Raw genomic sequence first — 19,840 nt, 5'->3', positions numbered from 1 at the left:
GAGGTTCATCGTATGACTTTGAGAAATGAGGAAAAAGCTGAAGTCAAAATTACATATTTTGTGCCCTTGAAGGTTTAGACTCTGAGTGCCATACCTAAATTGTATTGAATTACATCTTTAATTATTAGGAATTATATACCCATCGTGCTAGTAAGGTTTAGGGAAACAGTGCGGTATAGCACAGATCAAAGTGCCCATCTCATAATGGCTGGAACATAGAAAGCTACCCTATTTCAGCTCAGAGATCTTTCATGTTACCTCCTACCTGATCCTTTTAACAGGAGATGCCAAGGACTTGATCCAGGACCTTCTGCAAGCATAACAAAGGTCTCTCTGGTCTTCAATTTTAGAAGAATTTGAAAAGACATATAAAAAATACTGTTTGAGGATAGACATTTAAGTATTAGGTGGGGATATATTTGTTATTTTATTTTATGTATCTAGAGTGTTTATAAACTGCTTCATAGTCAGAAGAATTTCAGAGTGGTATGCAAAAAAAAAACACTAGAAAAGCATGTACAACATACAATACAATACAATACAATAAATCCAGCACATACACAAAGATCCGTGGCAACTGTCTGGATATTCTGGAAATGTCTGGGAAAACAAAACAAAACAAAAGCTTTGAGCAGGTGTTGGAAACACAAGATGGTGCCTGTCTAACTGCAACAGGCAGAGTTTTCCACCAAGCAGGAGCTGTAACAATAAAAGCTAAGTAGCTGCAAAATGAATTTCTGGAACATTGGCATCACCAGGAAGGCATCATCTGATGGTCTCAGGTATCCTGGGGATACTTACATATATTTTATTTGTTTTCATTACACTAATACCCCAGTTAAGGAATCCTCCAGGAAGGAAGCTCCTTTTAAGGAAGGCTTTTTAAAAGGTGAAACTGACTAGATTTGCTTTGCTATGGAAAAGCTTTCAAGCCTGTGTCTTTCCTTTAAGGTGCAACTGACAAGTCTGTGTCATTGGTTTGCTATGAATAAACTGACAAGCCCAGTGCCAGTGCCAAAGGCTCCTGGGTCCCAAGGTGCCTCGAAGGGCCCCTCCTTAGGGTGAGCGGGTAGTGCTCCCTTCTGTGATCCATGGTGCAGATTGTGGGAGGGAGCTCCCACGCACCCTCCTACGGCCGAGCAGGCCCGTGAAGCCCGCCTACAACTTGCTCCATCTACCCCTCCCCTTGACATAAATGATGGTTGTGCTACGGGTGCAAGCCTACCATCAACCAAGATGGCGGCTGAGGTTTCCCTAAGGGCCTGATGCCTCCACCGCCATCTTGGTTGATGGCACGCATGTGCCCACAGCGGAACCAGCATTTACATCAAGGGAGAGGTAGGTGGAGTATGGTGCAGGTGGGTGTTGCGGGCCTGTGCGACAGTGTGTGTGTGGGTGCCTGGAAGCTCCCTCCCGTGATCCACGCCACAGATCACAGAAGGGAGCGCTACCCACCCACCCTAAGGAGACGACAGGGAGAGGTAGGTGGGACATAAGTGCATATGTGTGCTGGGGCCCAGGACAGGCTGGTGCCCAAGGGCCCCGGCATGCCTGGCGCCAGCCCTGGACAAGCCTATGCCTTTGCTGTAAGGTGAAATTGTGTGTTTGCTTTGCTATGGATAAACTTTCAAGCCTGTGCCTTTGCTTTGCATTAACAAGATCTCTTGCTTTCTCTCATGGCTGGGGAGGGAAGGATCCAATACAATTCAGTGGGGGAAGGGGAGGGTGCCAGGTAGGCACCCTTTAAAGCCCCTGTTGAAGCTGCCCCACCATCAGTGAGTGGGTGTAAAAACCTATCCCTATTCTTTCCATATTATTCCTACCAAAGTTTATGTTAAAGAAGTAATGTCCAGGAACACATCTACTTTAACTGAAGTTTTACTGTATATAGTAAGGTGGTAGCTTAATGTAATTTGGCTTAATATACTGATTCTTAAACTCTGGTCTATACTAGTGATCTGTGTGATCACAAAAAAGACAACAGAAGATAATAAAGGCATTTTCCAGAGCAAATGGTGGCAACTATTGAATTAATATCTGAATTCCAATGCAGCTGATCAGAATGCAAATAGAAAGGAAAAGCATTGTGAAGTTGTGGATGCGCAGCCTAGACATATGCATGCTTCTTGACACAGATGCCCCAAAGACTTCTAAATGATGTTGGCTGTAACATGGATCACCCACATCATATGAATACATGTGATGAACAGTTTTCACTTGTTAATGCCTGTTGCATGGACCACAGCTGCCATGCAGAAGTCTTTCAAACAGTCTCCAAGCTGGAGGTTGTAATGTAAGAAAATGTGGCAGTCTGGAAAAAAAAGGCAAAGCTGAACAGCAGGGCAATGTAGCATTAGAATTCTAGTCTGAGATTTCTAAGTCTAGGTGGCAAGTCCAAATTTATAGTACCCAGACTGCTAGGTATCATAAATATGTAGGTATGTAGATTAAAAGCAGTCAATCTGTAAGCACCTTGAAAACAATGCAGTGATTACTAGAAGCCAACATGGATTTATGAAGAACAAATCCTGCCAAACTAATCTTATCTCATTTTTTGATTGAGTAACCTCCCTTGTAGATTGTGGGAATGCTGTGGACATAACATATCTCGACTTCAGCAAAGCTTTTGACAAAGTGCCCCATGATATTCTGATTAGCAAGCTAGCTAAATGTGGGCTGGATGGAACAACTATCAGGCGGATCCACGGTTGGCTCCAGAATCGTACTCAAAGAGTGCTTATCAATGGTTCCTTCTCAAACTGGGCAGAAGTAACGAGTGGGGTACCACAGGGCATGGTCCTGGGTCCAGTGCTCTTCAGCATTTTTATTAATGACTTGGATGAGGAGGTACAGAGCATGCTTATCAAATTTGCAGATGATACAAAATTGGCGGGCACAGCTAATACCATGGAAGACAGAAACAAAATTCAAAGGGACCTTGATAGGCTGGAGCATTGGACTAAAAACAACATAATGAAATTCAACAGGGATAAATGCAAAGTTCTACACTTAGGAAAAAGAAACCAAATGCAGTTATAAGATGGGGGATACTTGGCTGTGCAATACGACATGTGAGAAGGATCTTGGAATTGTCGTTGATCACAAGCTGAATATGAGCCAACAGTGCGATGTGGCTGCAAAAAAGGCAAATACTATTTTAGGCTGCATTAACAGAAGTATATTTTCCAAATTGCGTGAAGTATTAGTTCCCCTCTATTCAGCACTGGTTAGGCCTCATCTTGAGTACTGCATCCAGTTCTGGTCTCCTCACTTCAAGAAGGATGCAGACAAATGAACAGGTTCAGAGGGGGGTAACAAGGACGATCAGGGGACTGGAAACAAAGTCCTGTGGGAAGAGACTGAAAGAACTGGGCATGTTTAGCCTTGAGAAGAGAAGACTGAGGGGAGATATGATAGTACTCTTCAAGTACATGAAAAGTTGCCACACAGAGGAGGGCCGGGATCTCTTCTTGATCATCCCAGAGTGCAGGATATGGAATAATGGGCCGAAGTTGCAGGAAGTCAGATTTCGACTGAATATCAGGGAAAGCTTCCTAACTGTTAGAGCCATACGACAATGGAACCAATTACCTAGAGAGGTAATGGGCTTTCTGACACTGGAGGCATTCAAGAGGCAGCTGGACAGCCATCTGTCGGGAATGCTTTGATTTGAATTCCTGCATTGAGCAGGGGGTTGGACTTGATGGCCTTATATGCCCCTTCCAACTCTACTATTCTATGATTCTATGTTCCCTGGAAATCTATCCAAATACCATAGGTAATTTCCCATGTAATATAACTAACATCCCAAAGAGCTTAACATGTTATTAAAATAACAGATGTTAGAACTTCCAATTTCCCTATTCTGGTTTTTTAATTTTTTTAAAAAACACCCTGAAATGATGACAGGCCTTACAGCACGTGTAGGGAACCTGTCTTAGCCCACAGGCCACTTTCCCTTCTGGGCAACCTTCTGGGGGCCACATGCCAGTGGTAGGCAGGGCCAAAGGCAAAAGTGGGCAGGTGCAATAAATGTGACTTTTACCTTTGTCCAGTAGGCTACTTTCTTCACGCTCACATATCCCTCTCTGTCTTTCATCCAGGCAAGTGAGAAGCATGTTCAGAGCTCAAGTACATGTTCTAGCCAGGCAAAAACACTCAGGGCAAAGCTGTTCTGGTAACAGGTATGGCTCAGGAGAGTGTGTGGCCTGGGGAGAGCCCCAAGGGTTAAACAGTGAGCTCTGGAGGGCCGCATTTTGTCCCTCCTGGGCCTGAGTACAAGTGGAGTGTTAAAAGTATATTTTCTTATCTGCTTTGATGAATAGTGCAGTAATTTAAAAATAGCTGAGAATGTAAACATTTCCAGTATTGTTAGCATGCTCACGAGCTGCCAGTTCTGAAAACAGCTATATGTGAATATCCCACTTTTATTACTGTTGCCTTTTAGTCACCCACATCAAACGCCATGCAGCAGATCCTGCAATAGGGCTGTAAGGGTTAAGGTGCAGCAGCACCCATACCAGCAGCCCTCTTTCAGGTTTTCTTTATGCGTTCCCATAGCAACGATCCCTGTTTGAAAAGTTTTCCTGCCAATTGTCACAGTCGGGGACTTGTTATGAAATGCTTGTATCTTCCCCGAAGACTCAGTGTTAGCTACAGAGAAATGTGATTCTTGAAAGGTCTGGCCCTGGGGTCGATGCTCTTTTGCAAAAGTGCTGCATGTTGGTGAGAGTTTATCTGCCTGTCCTTTATGACTTCTTTGGCTTTTGGAGGGTGTATTCCTAAATTAGGAAAGAAAAAAAGTAAAATCCTTCTCTGGGGGTGGATCCACACATTTCTCTCTCACACGCACAGCAGCCAGCAGATTACTTCCAATCTTCATGGTACCCATGCCATTGGATCAAAGCCAAGAAATTCATGCACAGGCGTCTTCCATAACAAAAGTCCCATGGCAATTGACAAATGGCGACGGGGGCAGGACTGTGAAATCCAGAAGCCCCTAGTCATGGTCTGGTACATTGGCGGTGGATACAGATTCAAACGGATCCATTGTTAAAGACTATATTTGGAAGACAATCTTGCTCGGTCACGAGTGATCGCCAAGAAGAAGAAGAAGAAGACTTTCATTCACTCCATGGTGAGGTCCATCTGGCACTGGGCTGTCTGAAGGGCCTTGTATTTGCCATATCTGACTTTATTTATTTAAAAAGTCCAATGAGTTCACAACGTGTTCTCCCTAGATATAGATTAATAATGAAGATATGCAAGTTGTCACAGTTTTTAAAATCACAGGATATGATTTTACTATAACATCTTTAAAATGACCGCTCTAACTGTTAGAGCTGTATGACAATGGAACCAATTACCTAGGGAAGTGGTGGGCTCTCCAACACTGGAAGCCTTCAAAAGACAGCTGGACAGCCACCTGTGGGGTATGCTTTTAAGTTGGATTCCTGCATTGAGCAGGGGTTTGGAGGCCCCTTCCAACTCTACAATTCTGTGCTTCTTAAGTGTGGTGGATGGGAATGAAGATATTTTCAAGGGAATGGAATATTACTGTTGAATTACAGAATGAAAGTGTCACTGTTGACAAAAACAGCATGGAAATGGACTATGATGTACACGTTTTAAATACGCCTTTACATCTCAAACAGACAGTAGATTTTTAATGAGTTGAAAAGGGCACTGAAAAAGGAAAGGAGAAACCCATTCATTTGCAAAGAAAGAAATAAGCTTTGGAAAGTGGGAGACAATCCTAAATTGTGTTCAGTTACTTCTAGGCATTTCATATTTCTGAAGTAGATACAAAACAAAATGAAAAACATGTTGGCAGAGCGTTCTGGTTTGCCTAGACTTCCACAACAGCCCAGGAGGTTTATAAACAGAGGTAGGAAGAGGAGGACGACAGCGGGGTTATGCAATGTAACCAATTCTCCGCTGCCCTCTATAGCTAACAAAACAAGGGGAGGGCCTGGGAGCCAAAAGCAAAGCCCGGACTGGAGCTTGTGCAAACCTGTTGTTTGCAAACACAAAAGTGGATAGAAGGAGCAGGGCTGACTCTTTGCTCAAGAATCCAGCTCGGCTCTTTCTTGTGACTTAGTGATAAATAAATAAATAAATAAAGTGTGTATGTGTAGTTCAGTGGGCTCCAGGGGGTGGTTTCTTTTCCCCCGTGTCCTTCTTGCTCTCCAGTGGTATTGCACGGGGCAGCCGGGGAACATGAGCGTCCAGTGCAGGAGAGCCTTGCTCGAGAAATTTACCTGCGCCGGCCGAGGCCACTTGGCTTTTAAGGCGGGACGCGTTGCTCAACGTGGCATGGCGCTCCCTGAGGTGCGTTTGCTGAGCTCCTGGGCAGGGGCCCCGCTGCCAACCCGGCTCCTTCAACTCGCCAGCTCGTTCTCTTCTCGGGCAGCCGCTCCTGGAGACGACTATGAGGCAGTTTCCAGGGCGTCGGTGGAGGAACCGGAGAAACTGTGGGCGAAAGCGGCGCGGGGCATCGAGTGGCACAAGCCTTGGGCTAAAATCATGGAAAGGAGAGATCCCTTTTCCACCTCCTGGTGAGTGGCTGATACAACTTTCGGTTGGCCCCTGCCCTGGCCGCTCCACAGAAGCTAGCACAGTAAAGATAGGGTTACAAACCAGTAGCTTAGTGGCAAATTCAGAAGTGCGAGGTCGCATTTGGATTACTGTGTACAGTTCTGGTCGCCTCATCTCAAAAAGGATATTATAGAGTTGGAAAAGGTTCAGAAGAGGGCAACCAGAATGATCAAGGGGATGGAGTGACTCCCTTACGAGGAAAGGTTGCAGCATTTGGGGCTTTTTAGTTTAGAGAAAAGGCGGGTCAGAGGAGACATGATAGAAGGGTATAAAATTATGCATGGCATTGAGAAAGTGGATAGAGAAAAGTTTTTCTCCCTCTCTCATAATACTGGAACTCGTGGACATTCAAAGAAGCTGAATGTTGGAAGATGCAGGACAGACAAAAGGAAATACTTCTTTACTCAGCACATAGTTAAACTATGGAATTTGCTCCCACAAGATGCAGTAATGGCCACCAGCTTGGATGGCTTTAAAAGAAGATTAGACAAATTCATGGAGGACAGGGCTATCAGTGGCTACTAGCCATGATGGCTGTGCTCTGCCACCCTAGTCAGAGGCAGTATGTTTCTGAAAACTAGTTGCCGGAAGCCTCAGGAGAGGAGAGTGTTCTGGCACTCACGTCCTGCTTGCGGGCTTCCTCCATTTACCTGGTTGGCCACTGTGAGAACAAGATGCTGGATTAGATGGGCCACTGGCCTGATCCAGCAGCCATGTTCTCATGTTCTTCATGATAGTCACACCATGCCCCTCACAGCCATGCCCCCTTTCCCACCTGCCTTCATCTCCCTTGCTCTCCTTGTCCTCTCACAACTCTACACTCCACTACAATGGAGGTCCCTAGGAGCCAGTCAGCATGGAAGGGAAGACTGGGTGTTAGCTACTGAGAAGAGTATTCTCATTGGCTAACTCACCTCCTTTTACTCTGATTGCCTCTACTCTGCAAGAAAGGACAAGGACGCTTCTCATCAGCTAACAGGCTACCTTTTCTGCTGATCAGCTCATACATAGGGACCTGGCTGGGACCCTGCGACCCCAGATGACTACACCCCTGTGCAACACACACACACACACACACACACACACACACAGAGCCTCTGACAGGACTCCCAGGCTACACACACACACCCCTACTCTGACTCCTGGGCCAAGCAGAAACCCAGCCCGTGCAGCTGGCTATCACTGTTCTTTTGTTGCATTTGTGGATTTCCTGCCTTGGCTGGGAGGTTGGACTAGATGACCGTTGACATCCATTCTAGTGCTCTGATTCTACACATCATTTCACCTCCATTTCTAAGAGAAAGTGTCACCTGTTTCTTCCTAGTCTATGGCTGTGAAGGGCACAGAACAGCTGTCATAAGAAAAAAAAGGGGGCACAGTTAAATAAAGATAGTAAGAGGAGGGCTTTGATCAACCACCTGTATGTTTGACCCTTGCCCTTTGTGGCTGTTAACTGTTGGCTGGAGGGAATTGATGGGGAAGGTTCAAGAAATAGTAAATGCTTTCCTACAGTAAAGGGTGGTGCTGGCTGCACTGACATAGGTGGTTGTACAGCCACTCCTTAAGAAGTCCTTTTGAACCTGAATGATGATAATAACTATCATCTAGCAGTTAATAATACCTTTTTGGGGGAAGGTGATAGAAAAGGTGATGGCAGTTAATCTCCAGATGTGTTTGGAGGAAGCATATTATCTGGACCCATTTAAATCTGGATTTAGACCCAGTTTTGGCACAGACAACTTTGGTCATCCTGATGGATGACCTGTGATGGGAGAGGGACACTGGGAATGTGACCCTGTTGTTTCTCTTTGGTCTCCCAGAAGCTTTTAATAGAATCAACTAACAGTAGGATTTGTAGGGCAGACAGAGAGACCAGCAATAAAAGGCAGAGCCACACTGGTTACAAGGCAGGTGGGGACTGGCTGAGGACAGACTGAGGATGGTGGGGCAGTGCCCCATTTGCTGTAATGGGCCAGCCTGCAAACTGTATGCCTGCTGTTTCCATGTAACAACTCCATGTAAAACAACCCCAGGGTATCTGATTGGACTGTCAAATGGAAGTTGGGGACACAATGATATGAGTGGCCTATGTCCACCTGTAGGATCAATGTCATAAAGTAGCAGTGGGGGGCTTGGATCTACATAATTCGTGCTGTGGAGCCCTGCAGGGTTCCACCTTGCCGCCCCCCCCATGCTCTTTAACATCTCTATGAAGCTACTGAGTGAGGGCCAGCAGGGGATTTGGGTGAGATGTCACCACTGTGCTGATGACACTCAGCTCTGTTTCTCTGTGCCATTTGAATCATGTGAGACTGTCCAGGTACTGGACTGGTGCTTGGATTCAGTAATAGGCTAGATGAGGGCTAAATTGAAGCTGAATCCAGACAAGGCAAAGGCGGTGTTGGTTCTTGTGCCCAGGAGCAGAAATACCTGGGAGCAGGAGTGTAGTTTGGGAGTATTCCTGGATCCAGCGCTGTCACTGAGGGCCCAAGTGACTCCAGTGCTTCAGAGTGTTTTTTTCCATTTCACCAGCTATGGCCGTTCCTCCACAATAATGCATACTCTGATTATCTCCGGATTGAATTGCAGTAACATGTTACATGCGGGACTGCCCTTGAAGGCAACTCAGAAGAGTCAGTTAGTGCAGAATGCAGCTGCTAGAATTGTAACTGGTTCAGCAAGATGGAGTCCTGCTGCACCAATTCTAAAAGAGTTACAAAACTAGAGCATTAGCTTTGCACGCGGAAGGGCCCAGGTTCAATCCCCAGCATCTCCAGGTAGGACTGGGAGGAACCCTTGTCTGAAACCCTGGAGAACTGCTGCCAGTCACTATGGATGATACTGAGCTAGATGGATCGATGTTCTAACTCGGTATAAGGCAGCTTCCTATGTTCTGTATCCCACTACTGGGATACCCTATTATGCACTTAAACAGAGAGCTACCTTGTGTCATTTATATAAGATGCAGCCAGCAATGCGTCTGCATGACCCTTGCCCTTCTTGGCTTATTAAAGCTTGCCAAGGGACTATGATGGGGTGGATGCAGGGTGTAGTCAACACGTCTTTGCAGGAGAGAGTGGTCCCAGCCACCTTAAAGAGGAGATGATCTGCTTCGGAAAAAGCCCATCTTGAACCCGTTGGTTTGTGACTACAACCACCCTGTTGCAAGTGGCCATTTTTAAGGAAGGTGATTGGGAGGATTGTAGCGCAGCAATTGCAAGTCCTTTTGGATGAAACAGATTATCCTGACCCATTCCGATCTGGGTTCAGGCCTGGTTGTGGGACTGAATCAGCCTTGGTTGCCCTGATGGATGACCTTTACCAGGAGAAGGGCAAGGGGGAGTGTGACCTTGTTATTCTTGCTTGATCTCTCAGCAGTTTTTAATACCATTGGCTATGATATCCTTGTGAGCGAACTTGGTGAGATGGATGAGGCACTGTTTTACATTGGTTTCGATCTATCTCCAGGCTCATTTTCAGAGATTGAGGAACCCTGGGAGTTGTTCTGTGGGATGGTGAGGGTATTATCTTGTCCCCAATGCTGTTTAATGTCTATATGAAGCCATTGGGAGTAGTCATTAGGAGATTTGGGGTGAGGTGTCAGTAGTATGCTGATGATACCCAGGTCTATTTCTTGATAACATCTGAATCAGGACAGGCAGTGCAAACTCTGGACCAGTGTCCAGACTTGATGGTGTGCTGGCTGAGGGCCAATTAATGGACTCTGAAACCTAGCAAGATGGAGGTGCTGTAGGTGGGTGGTTCCCGAGTCTGGATAATTGCTCAATTGTGTGTTTTGCATGGGGTTGTACTACCTCTGAAAGAGCAGGGTTGTAGTCTGGGGGTGCTCCTGGATCGGTCTTTGTCACTAGAGGCCCAGGTGACCTCAGTGGCTAGAAGTGCCTTTTACCAGCTTCAGCTGGTGAGACAGCTGCGGTCATTTTTGGACTGGGATAGCCTGACCACTGTTGTCCATACACTGGTAACCTCCAGGCTGGATTATTGTAATGCGCTCTATGTGAGGCTACCCTTGAGGTTGGTCCAGAAGCTGCAGGAGATGCAAAATGTAACAGTGCGACTGCTCACTGGGGCTGGACATCGGCTACATGTCACACTGCTGTTGAAAGAATTGCACTGGCTGCCCACTGGGCTAAGTTCAAGGTACTTATTTTGGTGTTTAAATCCCTATACAGCTTGGAACCAGGATGCCTGAAAAATTGTCTTACCCCTTATATACCCAGTAAGCCACTGCACTCTGTTGGTGACGGCCTCGTGCAGATGCCATCTTATCAGGAGCTCCGTTCTGCACAACATAGGAAGTGGACCTTTAGTGTAGTGGCACCTACCCTTTGGAATTCTCTTCCTTTAAATATTAGAAAGGTGCCATCTCTGTTGTCTTTTTGGCGCCTATTGAATAACTTCCTCTTTCAACAAGCCTTTTAAGTAGAGTCCTTATCCTAGTCTGCACCTATATTGGAATTGTTCTTACAAGTGTTTTTAATGTTTTTTAAAAGATTTTTTAAACAGATATTTTACAGATGTTATTAGTGTTTATCAGTTGTTTCCCACCCTGGGCTCCTTTTGGGAGGAAGGTTGGGATATACATTTAATAAATCAACAGAAGATTATACCTTTTTGTGTTCTATGTTAATTGGGATTTAGTCTACTGTGAAAGGAAAGCTCTTCTGAAACAATATTATGCTTTCCCATAATAATGTGTGCTAGCAACAGTGTTATGTTCCAGCTAGTTGTGTAATTTGATGTTGAGTATGTACACAGGAATTCTAATGGGTTAAAGGAATGCAAGCAAAATTGGCCAGAACCACAGTGGCAGTTCAGCAAAAACCCTGCTGGGGTGTAGAATGAGAAATCACACTGATTTGTCCTCTTTGTTCCAAAAAGGCCTGAAATGTCATGCTACTATACCAACTGATAATTACCTTCTGGATCTTAGTGTTTGTTTTATTTAAAACAATTATGCTTCCTAATTCTGCTGTTCATGCACAGATCATTAGACAGCTTTTGCTGCAGAGCATCACTTGCATATAGATCATACACACGCAAAAATCAGGTCAAGAAAACTCCTCCTGTATGTTGCCAGCTTCAAGCCTCATTTATGATTTTTGATTTCACTATATGATTGTTTTTGTGAAAACAGAGTTGTTAAAAGACTCCTATTCCCCTAAAAGAGCTCCAGCGGCCAGAGTGGTTTAATAGTCAGCTCCTCTTCTGGGGATTGTAGCTCTGTGAGGGGAATAGGGCCTCTCCTAGCAACTCTCAGCACTCTTCACAAATTACACTTTCCAGGATTCTTGGGGGGGGGGGGAAGGCATGACTGTCTCAAGTGAAATAAAGGTCAGGTGTGGATGTGGTCAGTGACAGCGTTGGTTTAAATTTGAGTGGGAGGCTACATGTGCCTACATGTAGTAAAATAATGTTCACAATGTTTTCCTTTTGGAAGGGGGCTTTTCCTCTGGCCAGTGCCCACCTACCCAATCTCCTCCCCTCCCTCTCCACCCTTCCTCCCTATACCTAACCTTCCTCCCATTGTCTCCCCCTTTCCCCTTCTCCCAGCTCCCTGCCCTTCTCCTAGGTCAGTTTCACCTATCCTAAACATGATTTTATAGGAGTAAATCCCATTGAAGTCAAAAAGCATGCAAATGATCAAACCTGCCCTCCCCTCCTCCTCCCTCCTATCACCTTCCTCTTGCCCCTTCCCACCCCCTTCCTTTGCCCCACTCACCCTCCCCCTTCTCCTCCTTCCCCATGGTCAGTTTTACCTATCCTACGCATGATTGCATGTGAGTAAATTGCACTGAACTCAAATGATCAGACCTGCCTTTCGTCTCCCCATTCCCCTTTCTCCTTTCCTTTCCTGTCTCTCTTTCCCCTCCCCTCCTCTCTTTTCCTTCCCCTCCTTCCTCCTCTCTGCTCTTCCTCCTCCCTTTCCCTCTTCCTTCTTCTTCCTCCCATGCCCACTCCACCTCTCCCTCCTTCATCTCCTCCCCTCTGTTGTCACTTTCACCTATCCTAAGCATGATTGCACAGAATAAATTCCACTGAACTCAGTAAGCATTCATATGATCAAACCTGCCATCCTCCCCTACCTCTGCCCTTTTTCCTATTCCTGCCCCCCTCTCCCGTGGTCAGTTTTACCTATGCTAAGCATGATTGCAGGGGAGTAAATCCCATTGGACTCAATAAGCATGCAAATGAGCCATTTTCAGCAAACCTGCACAGGATCCAATTTTTCACCTCCCAGATTAAAAAGCAGAGAAATTCACTATAGGCAAAAAACCCTTGTGATTTAAGAATGTACCTATAGCCAACAGATATTTATATCAAACTTTAAAAAGCAGGGAAATTCGGCAGCTATAATGAATGCACCAGGGGGACAGGAGACCTGACCTCTCTGAGATATTGCGCTGCCCTACAAATTTGTACAAATACAAACACCATATGGGTTGGTCTTTCACAGTCCAATCCACTCTCTGTGTAGCTTGGAAGAATTTGGTAACATGTGCCTCTGAGTATATGGTGAGCGGTGGCAACACCTGCAATCATCCCACATAACAGAAACAAGACATGTGCTGTGCTAATCTTGTTTTAGCAGGGAGGAAGCAACAATATTAAGACCATTGATATAGTTCAGATAGTCACTTTAAATATGTTTGATTTACTTTGCAATTTTAGTGAAGTTTCCTATAGTGAATTATTTTCTTTTGCTTCTGTTTCTATGAATATGTGAAGTACAGCAATACTTGGTACAATTTACACCAAAAAAACCCTCCAAAAACAATTGTGGAATAATGGCACTGACTATTCTGCAGAATAGTCATGAGGAGTGTTTCAGTTTGCACAAGTTAAAACAGTTGAAGGTGAAATACATTCTATCAAATTTCTAGGTGTGCTCTTTGTTTTTAATTGACCATGCCCACCCTCCCTTACATGGAGTGGTTTAACCATAGGAGGCAGGCCAAGTTTGTTTTTTCCAAGAGCTAGATTCATTGCTTAAGTAGCAATATATTGTAAAATGTCTGATTTTACATCAAACTGCAGTTTCAGATTCAACTGTTGATGCACCCAAAATTGAAATAGAACATAACCTCCAGTTTGAAACATAAAAGGATGTCTTCAACATCATATGACATTGACCAAAAAAAAGGCTTTGAAATTAATAAAAATAAATTTGACACCGATTTCTAGCATGAAAAATGAGAGAAATATAAGTTTCTATGTTAGATTCTCTATAGAAACAGTAGTAGCACAGGAAAGAAGCAAAGTAAGAAGAACACCAAAAAAATACAAACATAGTTCTCTATCTTTTGAGATGGAGTCCTGATTGCTGGTGTTGCCACCACTCACCATATGCTCAGAGCATGTTACAAAATTCTTCCAAGGTACACAGGAAGTGGATTGGACTATGAAAGACCAAGCCAAATTGTGTTTGTATTTTTAGAAATTTCTGGGGCAGTCCAATATCTCAGAGAGGAGGTCAGGTCTCCTGCTCCCCTGGTGCATTCAATATAGCTGCCAATGTCCCTGCTTTTTAAAGTTTGATAGAAATTGTTGCCTATAGGTATGTTGTTAAACTGCAAGGGTTTTTTTGCCTATTAGTGCATGTTTCCTCTTGTTTGTTCAGAATCTCAGCTTTATTAGACCACCACAGGTTCCTACTGGCAAGCAGCAGATGTGCAGTGTGCTCCAGAGGGTGGTCATGTTTTAAACATCATGCTCCCCATGCAACATTGACATGAGATAGCTGTTTACTGTGACTTGAAAGTGGGGTGACAAATGTCTGAAATAGCTCTGAGTGGATATTGCAGGATCAGCAGCAGCAAGCAAAAGTAACATTATCATTAGAATAACTAAGATTCTATAAAGATCCATCTTGTGTCTTTTTCTTTTCAGAGGTAATGCTGAGACATTTGGACTGATGTGCAGGGCAATCCTTTGCATGTGTAAATCCCACTTTGCTCATTGGGACTTACTCCCAGGTAAATGTGTATGGGATTGCAGTGCTAATTAGGCAGTTTGGAACCTTTAAAACCAGTCAAATCAAGACTTCTATGCCATTTTCTAAAGATAGGGCACTGTCAGCAGGGAGCTAATTTCTGATCCACTTTGGTGAATTGGGTCTACAGTATGGAGGGAGCTTCCCAAATTAGGAATGGTATGACACAGGAGAAACCTGCACTGATATTACTCTTTCAGTTGTGCAGGTTATTGTGTTGGCTCCTGTCAGCAGGGTGACAAATTGGTGAAGGCTAATTTTCAGACAAAATGAGGGCTCTGGTAGTATTCAGGTGCACATTCAGTGCTCATGGGATTTCTAAAAACTGCCTTGTACAGATGAATTCTAGTCCATCTAACATCCAGTCCATCTTACATTCATTTCTAGAATCACTATAGCTTATAATAAAGATAAGTCCTCCTAAGGTTTTGACCTTATCAAATCTCGTTAGGAGCAGAATTGGACAATGATTAACCTGAACAAATATTCTGCCTATATTAGAACTTTGTCCTTATTGAAACAAATTGGGTTGGGATGACCATGGTTTTATAGCCTGCTGATAGTTCGGTTTGGTATTACTGACCTCTCAATAAAAAAATTCAGCAAGAGGTGATCAAAATAGTTTGGTTGTTGATGTTATATATGTCTATAGGTATGCCCATTCTCGGTAATGTATTTGTTGATTGTTGTTATGTGCCTTCAAGTCGATTACGACTTATGGTGACCCTATGAATCAGCGACCCCCAATAGCAACTGAAAAAAGTGCTGCTACTATTATGAGGATTGCCAATGGCCATTGCTAATGGTCATTTTGCACATTATGTTTATCCATATGAATGTCACCCAGGAGTGATCCCTGGGTATGTTTTATTTATATATTTATTTATTGAAATATTTATAGATGATACTTTCGTAAAAATACAGGAAGGTGGTATACAGCATACAAAATTACAATAACATCAGTAAAAACATCAGTAGATATTGGTTGGTAAAAAGAAATCCACATTGCAAAGGAGTTTTTTAGGAGATGTCTAAAAGAAGGCAAGAATGATTTATGCCCAAACTTCCAGTGGCAGGGAGTTTCATCAGGGCAGGGCCTGCAACACTAAAGCCTCAGTTCCTATAAAAGGCTGACCGAACCTTAGGATTGTGGGGAACTTCTTGTGCCTCTTGCACCCTATCAGAGGATCTCAGTGACAGAGGCAGAGCATAAGGAATCAGACAGTCCTTAAGGTACTTTGTTGTTCCTAAGTTGTTTAGGGCTTTGTGAATTAACACAAGAACCTTGAACCTGGCCCAGTAGCAAATTGGCAAATTGTGCAAAAAGAATATTGTGTGAATTGGTCCTAAAGTAGAAAAAAAAATTCTTCTAAATCTAACTCCAACTGCTTTGTGTGTACGCTGAATGTAGCAAATAACCCTTTAAGCACATGAGAAGATAATGACTTGGATGTTGTAAAATCCTTATCTATATGTTGTGAACTTGAGTTACCATATTCTAGAAACCGTAATAGTTAATAAAGGAAGTCTGTTGGAAAATATGGCATGTACTACATGATTATGATTAATATGGTGTCTTTGCTCAGGTTTTAAAATGGAATTAGATGTGAACAGCAATAGAGGCTGAGGATGGGAACAGATCCCAGGATTTATTTCAGATTGGAGTCTCTCTAATATTTACTACATATTTTAGAAAATTGTTTGTTTCCTATTCATTTGAACACCTCTTAAGATACCGTAATCAAATTTTACACGATGGTTCCTGAGAGCAAGGAGCAGGTTTTTGTTTATGTTTGGATATGATTGGAGACAACTTTGAATCAAGGTGATGGACTGAACCTTTCAAAACTGCACTAATTTTAGCAATTGATTGCAAAACTGCCTTGATTTTTTGGTTTCTTAGAATTCTTAAGCAATGGCAGGTAGAAGGCTGCTAATTGTAAATATATTATAAAAGACGAGTAAGGGGAAAACATGATAGAAGTATACATGATTATGTATGGTGTGAAGAAAGTAGATGTTTTTCTCCCTCTTTCACAGCGCTAGAACCTGGGGCCACCCAATGAAGCTGACTATTCAGGGCAGACTTCCTCACACAGCATGTAGTTAAATTTTCTTCCACAGGATGTAGTGCTGACATGTGATGGCTTTAAAAGGGGATTAAACAAATTAATGTTTGAATTTGCTACTAGCCACAATGATCCATTGCTGAAGGCAGTATACCCCTGTATACCAGTTGCTGGGATTTATAAGTGGAGAGAGTGCTATTGCACTCCAGTCCTGCTTGTGGGCTTTTCACAGGCATCTGGTTGGCCACTGTGAGAGCAGGATGCTGGTCTGATCCAGCAGGGTTTGTAGGCATTTGTTGTGACAAAAACCCTCTAATGCTATTTGACTGAGCTGGGGTGGTTGGTACAGTCTGCACAGAATGTTCAATAGCTCAGAGAACATATGCTTACAGTCCTGATTCTGTGAGAGAAGGGGAAATTGTAATTGTGGCTGGGATTAAAACCTCACAGTCTGTTACTGAAAGAAGACCCAGGATGTCGGAAAGCTAGGGAAAGGGAGTCCAGTGACAAGGGAGCTGAAGGAAGAGTGCATAGCGGGGAATGGATAGAAAAAGAGGAACCTAAAAGAAGGGTAGGTAGATAATGAAGGTAGAGGAAACATGGAGCTGAAGCAAGAAAGGATGAATCAGAGGGGGACTTGGAACAAATCACACTATGCTTAAATCAGGAGGGAGTTATGTAGCATTGGCAACTATGGATTGGCCCCTGTAACTTTTTAGAATTAACATGTGATATTGCTTATCTCTATGCCTTGAAAAGCTTCATCTGCTGATTACTGTATGCCAAAAAGCCTGTTAAAGTCCCAAGAACGTACTGGGACTTTTTTTTTTCTTGGAAGCTCACAACTCTGTCTGTATGCTATAAGGTGGGATAAGGTGTGCTGAGAAAGGTGGTCAAGACAGAGGATGGTTAAAGGGAGGATTGGCACAAGACAAACACCACTACATAGGCTCTCTATTAGAAGGATTTACCCGCTTCCCAGTGTGACATTTGTGCTGATCTTACAGCTGCTTTTAGGGTTAGTTACCATCCAGATATTTATTTATTTATTTATTTATTTATTTATTAAACTTATATACCGCCCCATAGCCAAAGCTCTCTGGGCGGTACACAAGACTAACATCAAAATACAATAAACACAATAAACAATTTAAACACATTAAAAAGATTTAAAATTTTAAAAGATGAAACAATTTCAACATATACTAAAACATATTAAAATGCCTGGGCGAAGAGGAAAGTTTTAACCTGGCGCCGGAAGGATAGAAGTGTTGGCACCAGGCGTATCTCCTCAGGGAGATTGTTCCATAAGTCAGGGGCCACCACTGAAAAAGCACTTTTTCTTGTTGCCACCCTCCGAGCTTCCCTATGAGTAGGCACTCGGAGGAGGGTCTTCGATGTTGAGCGTAGTGTACGGGTAGGTTCATATCGGGGGAGGCGTTCCATCAGTTATTGTGGTCCTGTGCCGTGTAAGGCTTTGTAGGTTAGAACCAGCACTTTGAACCGGGCCCGGAAACATATAGGCAGCCAATGCAAGCGGACCAGAATCGGTGTTATATGTTCGGACCGTCTGGTCCCCGTTAACAGTCTGGCCGCTGCATTCTACACGAGCTGCAGTTTCCGAACCGTCTTCAAAGGCAGCCCCACGTAGAGCGCATTGCAGTAATCTAGTTTAGAGGTTACCAGGGCATGAACTACTGAAGCGAGGTTCTCTCTGTCCAGATAGGGGCGTAGCTGGGCCACCAGTCGAAGTTGGTAAAAGTTGCAGCCAGGCATCGGTTTAGCACGTCAACAGACTCACCTGAAAAAGATGAAAAGGAGAAATAGAGCTGCGTGTCATCAGCATACTGATGGCAACGCACTCCAAAGCTCCTGATGACCGCACCCAGCGGCTTCATATAGATATTAAAAAGCATGGGGGACAGAACTGACCCCTGTGGAACTCCATACTGGAGCAAGATATTTGCTTTAAGATCCATGTAAATATATTCTAAGTGTAATGGAAAAGGCAGCATGCAAACAGAACCCACTCCACCCTGTCTCCCATGTATTTGGCAATCCCATCTTGATCAAAGGACTTGCATAGGCAAAATATTAGAAGCTAATATTTTAGCAGATATCCACAAATACTCATTTGGCAAGATTTATTGTTTAATCCAATGGTTTTCATTCTTCTTGCTTCTTTAGGTTTGTTGGAGGAGAGCTGAATATTTGTTACAATGCTATAGACCGCCATGTTGAGAATGGACAAGGGGATCAGATTGCTATCATCCATGACAGTCCTGTAACAAATGCTAAAGAGTTTATAACTTACAAAGAACTTCTTGAACAGGTGTGTTTAATTGATATTTTTTAGGAAGCAAAATTGCCCAATGAAAATTATATTAGTAAAATAATAAATATAGAAAACACATTTTCCCCCTGTCCACTTTGAATGTTCCAGGATGTGCTAATATCATGGGCAAACAAGGCTACTTGAAATCTCTCACTTATGGTTTGCTTTACATAATTACGGTTTCATTGGGATTGTTTACCTTGCTGTAAGTTGATATTGATCTTGTTGTAGCAATGAACCTCTTGTTTTTCTGCTGTTTTCTTATGATCTGCTATCCTGGTCCTTTTAATTCGGAAAATAGAACCACCATCTTCCCTTTCCGTTTAATGTAGGAGTGTGCATGGATACCAACTGTACAACATATGGACTATGGAACAAGCAACAATTGAAAGGGCCGCTAGGAGATTATCATTAATTAACTTTATCAGCCTCTAAGCACACAAGAAGAGGGTTTTTTTTGTAATTGGTTTACATTGAATAGCCAGCAAAGCATAAACTCAGCTCACGTACAAGGGTTCCTATAGGACAAGTGATGTTTGTACAACAGACAGAAGAGCCAAATATATGCAAATCAAACAAGAAAGCTTTGTTCTGTCTTCCATTCCGCTTGATTGAATAGTCATTCTCCCATTTAGCATATATTTTATGTACAACTTTACAGTTGCTACTGGAAGGTAATTTTTCAGCCATCGTTTTTATGGTTGCTTAAAATCTGACTCTTTATGAAGGCATTCAGTCATGGATGAAGGTGATTTCAGTTGGTTTCTTTGCAGTGTCCTGGTTTTCGGGGATAATTTATTGGCTGTTTTAATTGTAATTAACATT

The 19,840-nt window shown here is 43.4% G+C and overlaps 1 protein-coding gene across 5 annotated transcripts in view; it reads left to right on the top strand.

Moving 5' to 3' along the window:
- Nucleotides 1-6,122: 6,122 nt before the first annotated feature.
- The window catches only part of ACSS3 (acyl-CoA synthetase short chain family member 3), an 87,628-nt gene continuing 73,910 nt past the window's right edge, over nt 6,123-19,840 (top strand). For 3 of the 5 annotated variants that reach the window (XM_061637796.1, XM_061637797.1, XM_061637798.1), the window contains exons 1-2: nt 6,123-6,557; nt 18,868-19,012. In XM_061637796.1, the coding sequence (XP_061493780.1) occupies nt 6,130-6,557; nt 18,868-19,012 (573 nt within the window). In that variant the 5' untranslated portion in view covers nt 6,123-6,129. The remainder of the gene's footprint in view (nt 6,558-18,867; nt 19,013-19,840) is intronic. The other 2 variants (XM_061637799.1, XM_061637800.1) reach the window with 2 other exon arrangements.

This window comes from Rhineura floridana, chromosome 8 (genome assembly GCF_030035675.1).
Source record: "Rhineura floridana isolate rRhiFlo1 chromosome 8, rRhiFlo1.hap2, whole genome shotgun sequence".
Taxonomy (NCBI): domain Eukaryota; kingdom Metazoa; phylum Chordata; class Lepidosauria; order Squamata; family Rhineuridae; genus Rhineura; species Rhineura floridana.
The sequence above is the reverse complement of the archived record's forward strand: the minus strand, read 5'-3'. Positions and strand labels throughout refer to the sequence as shown.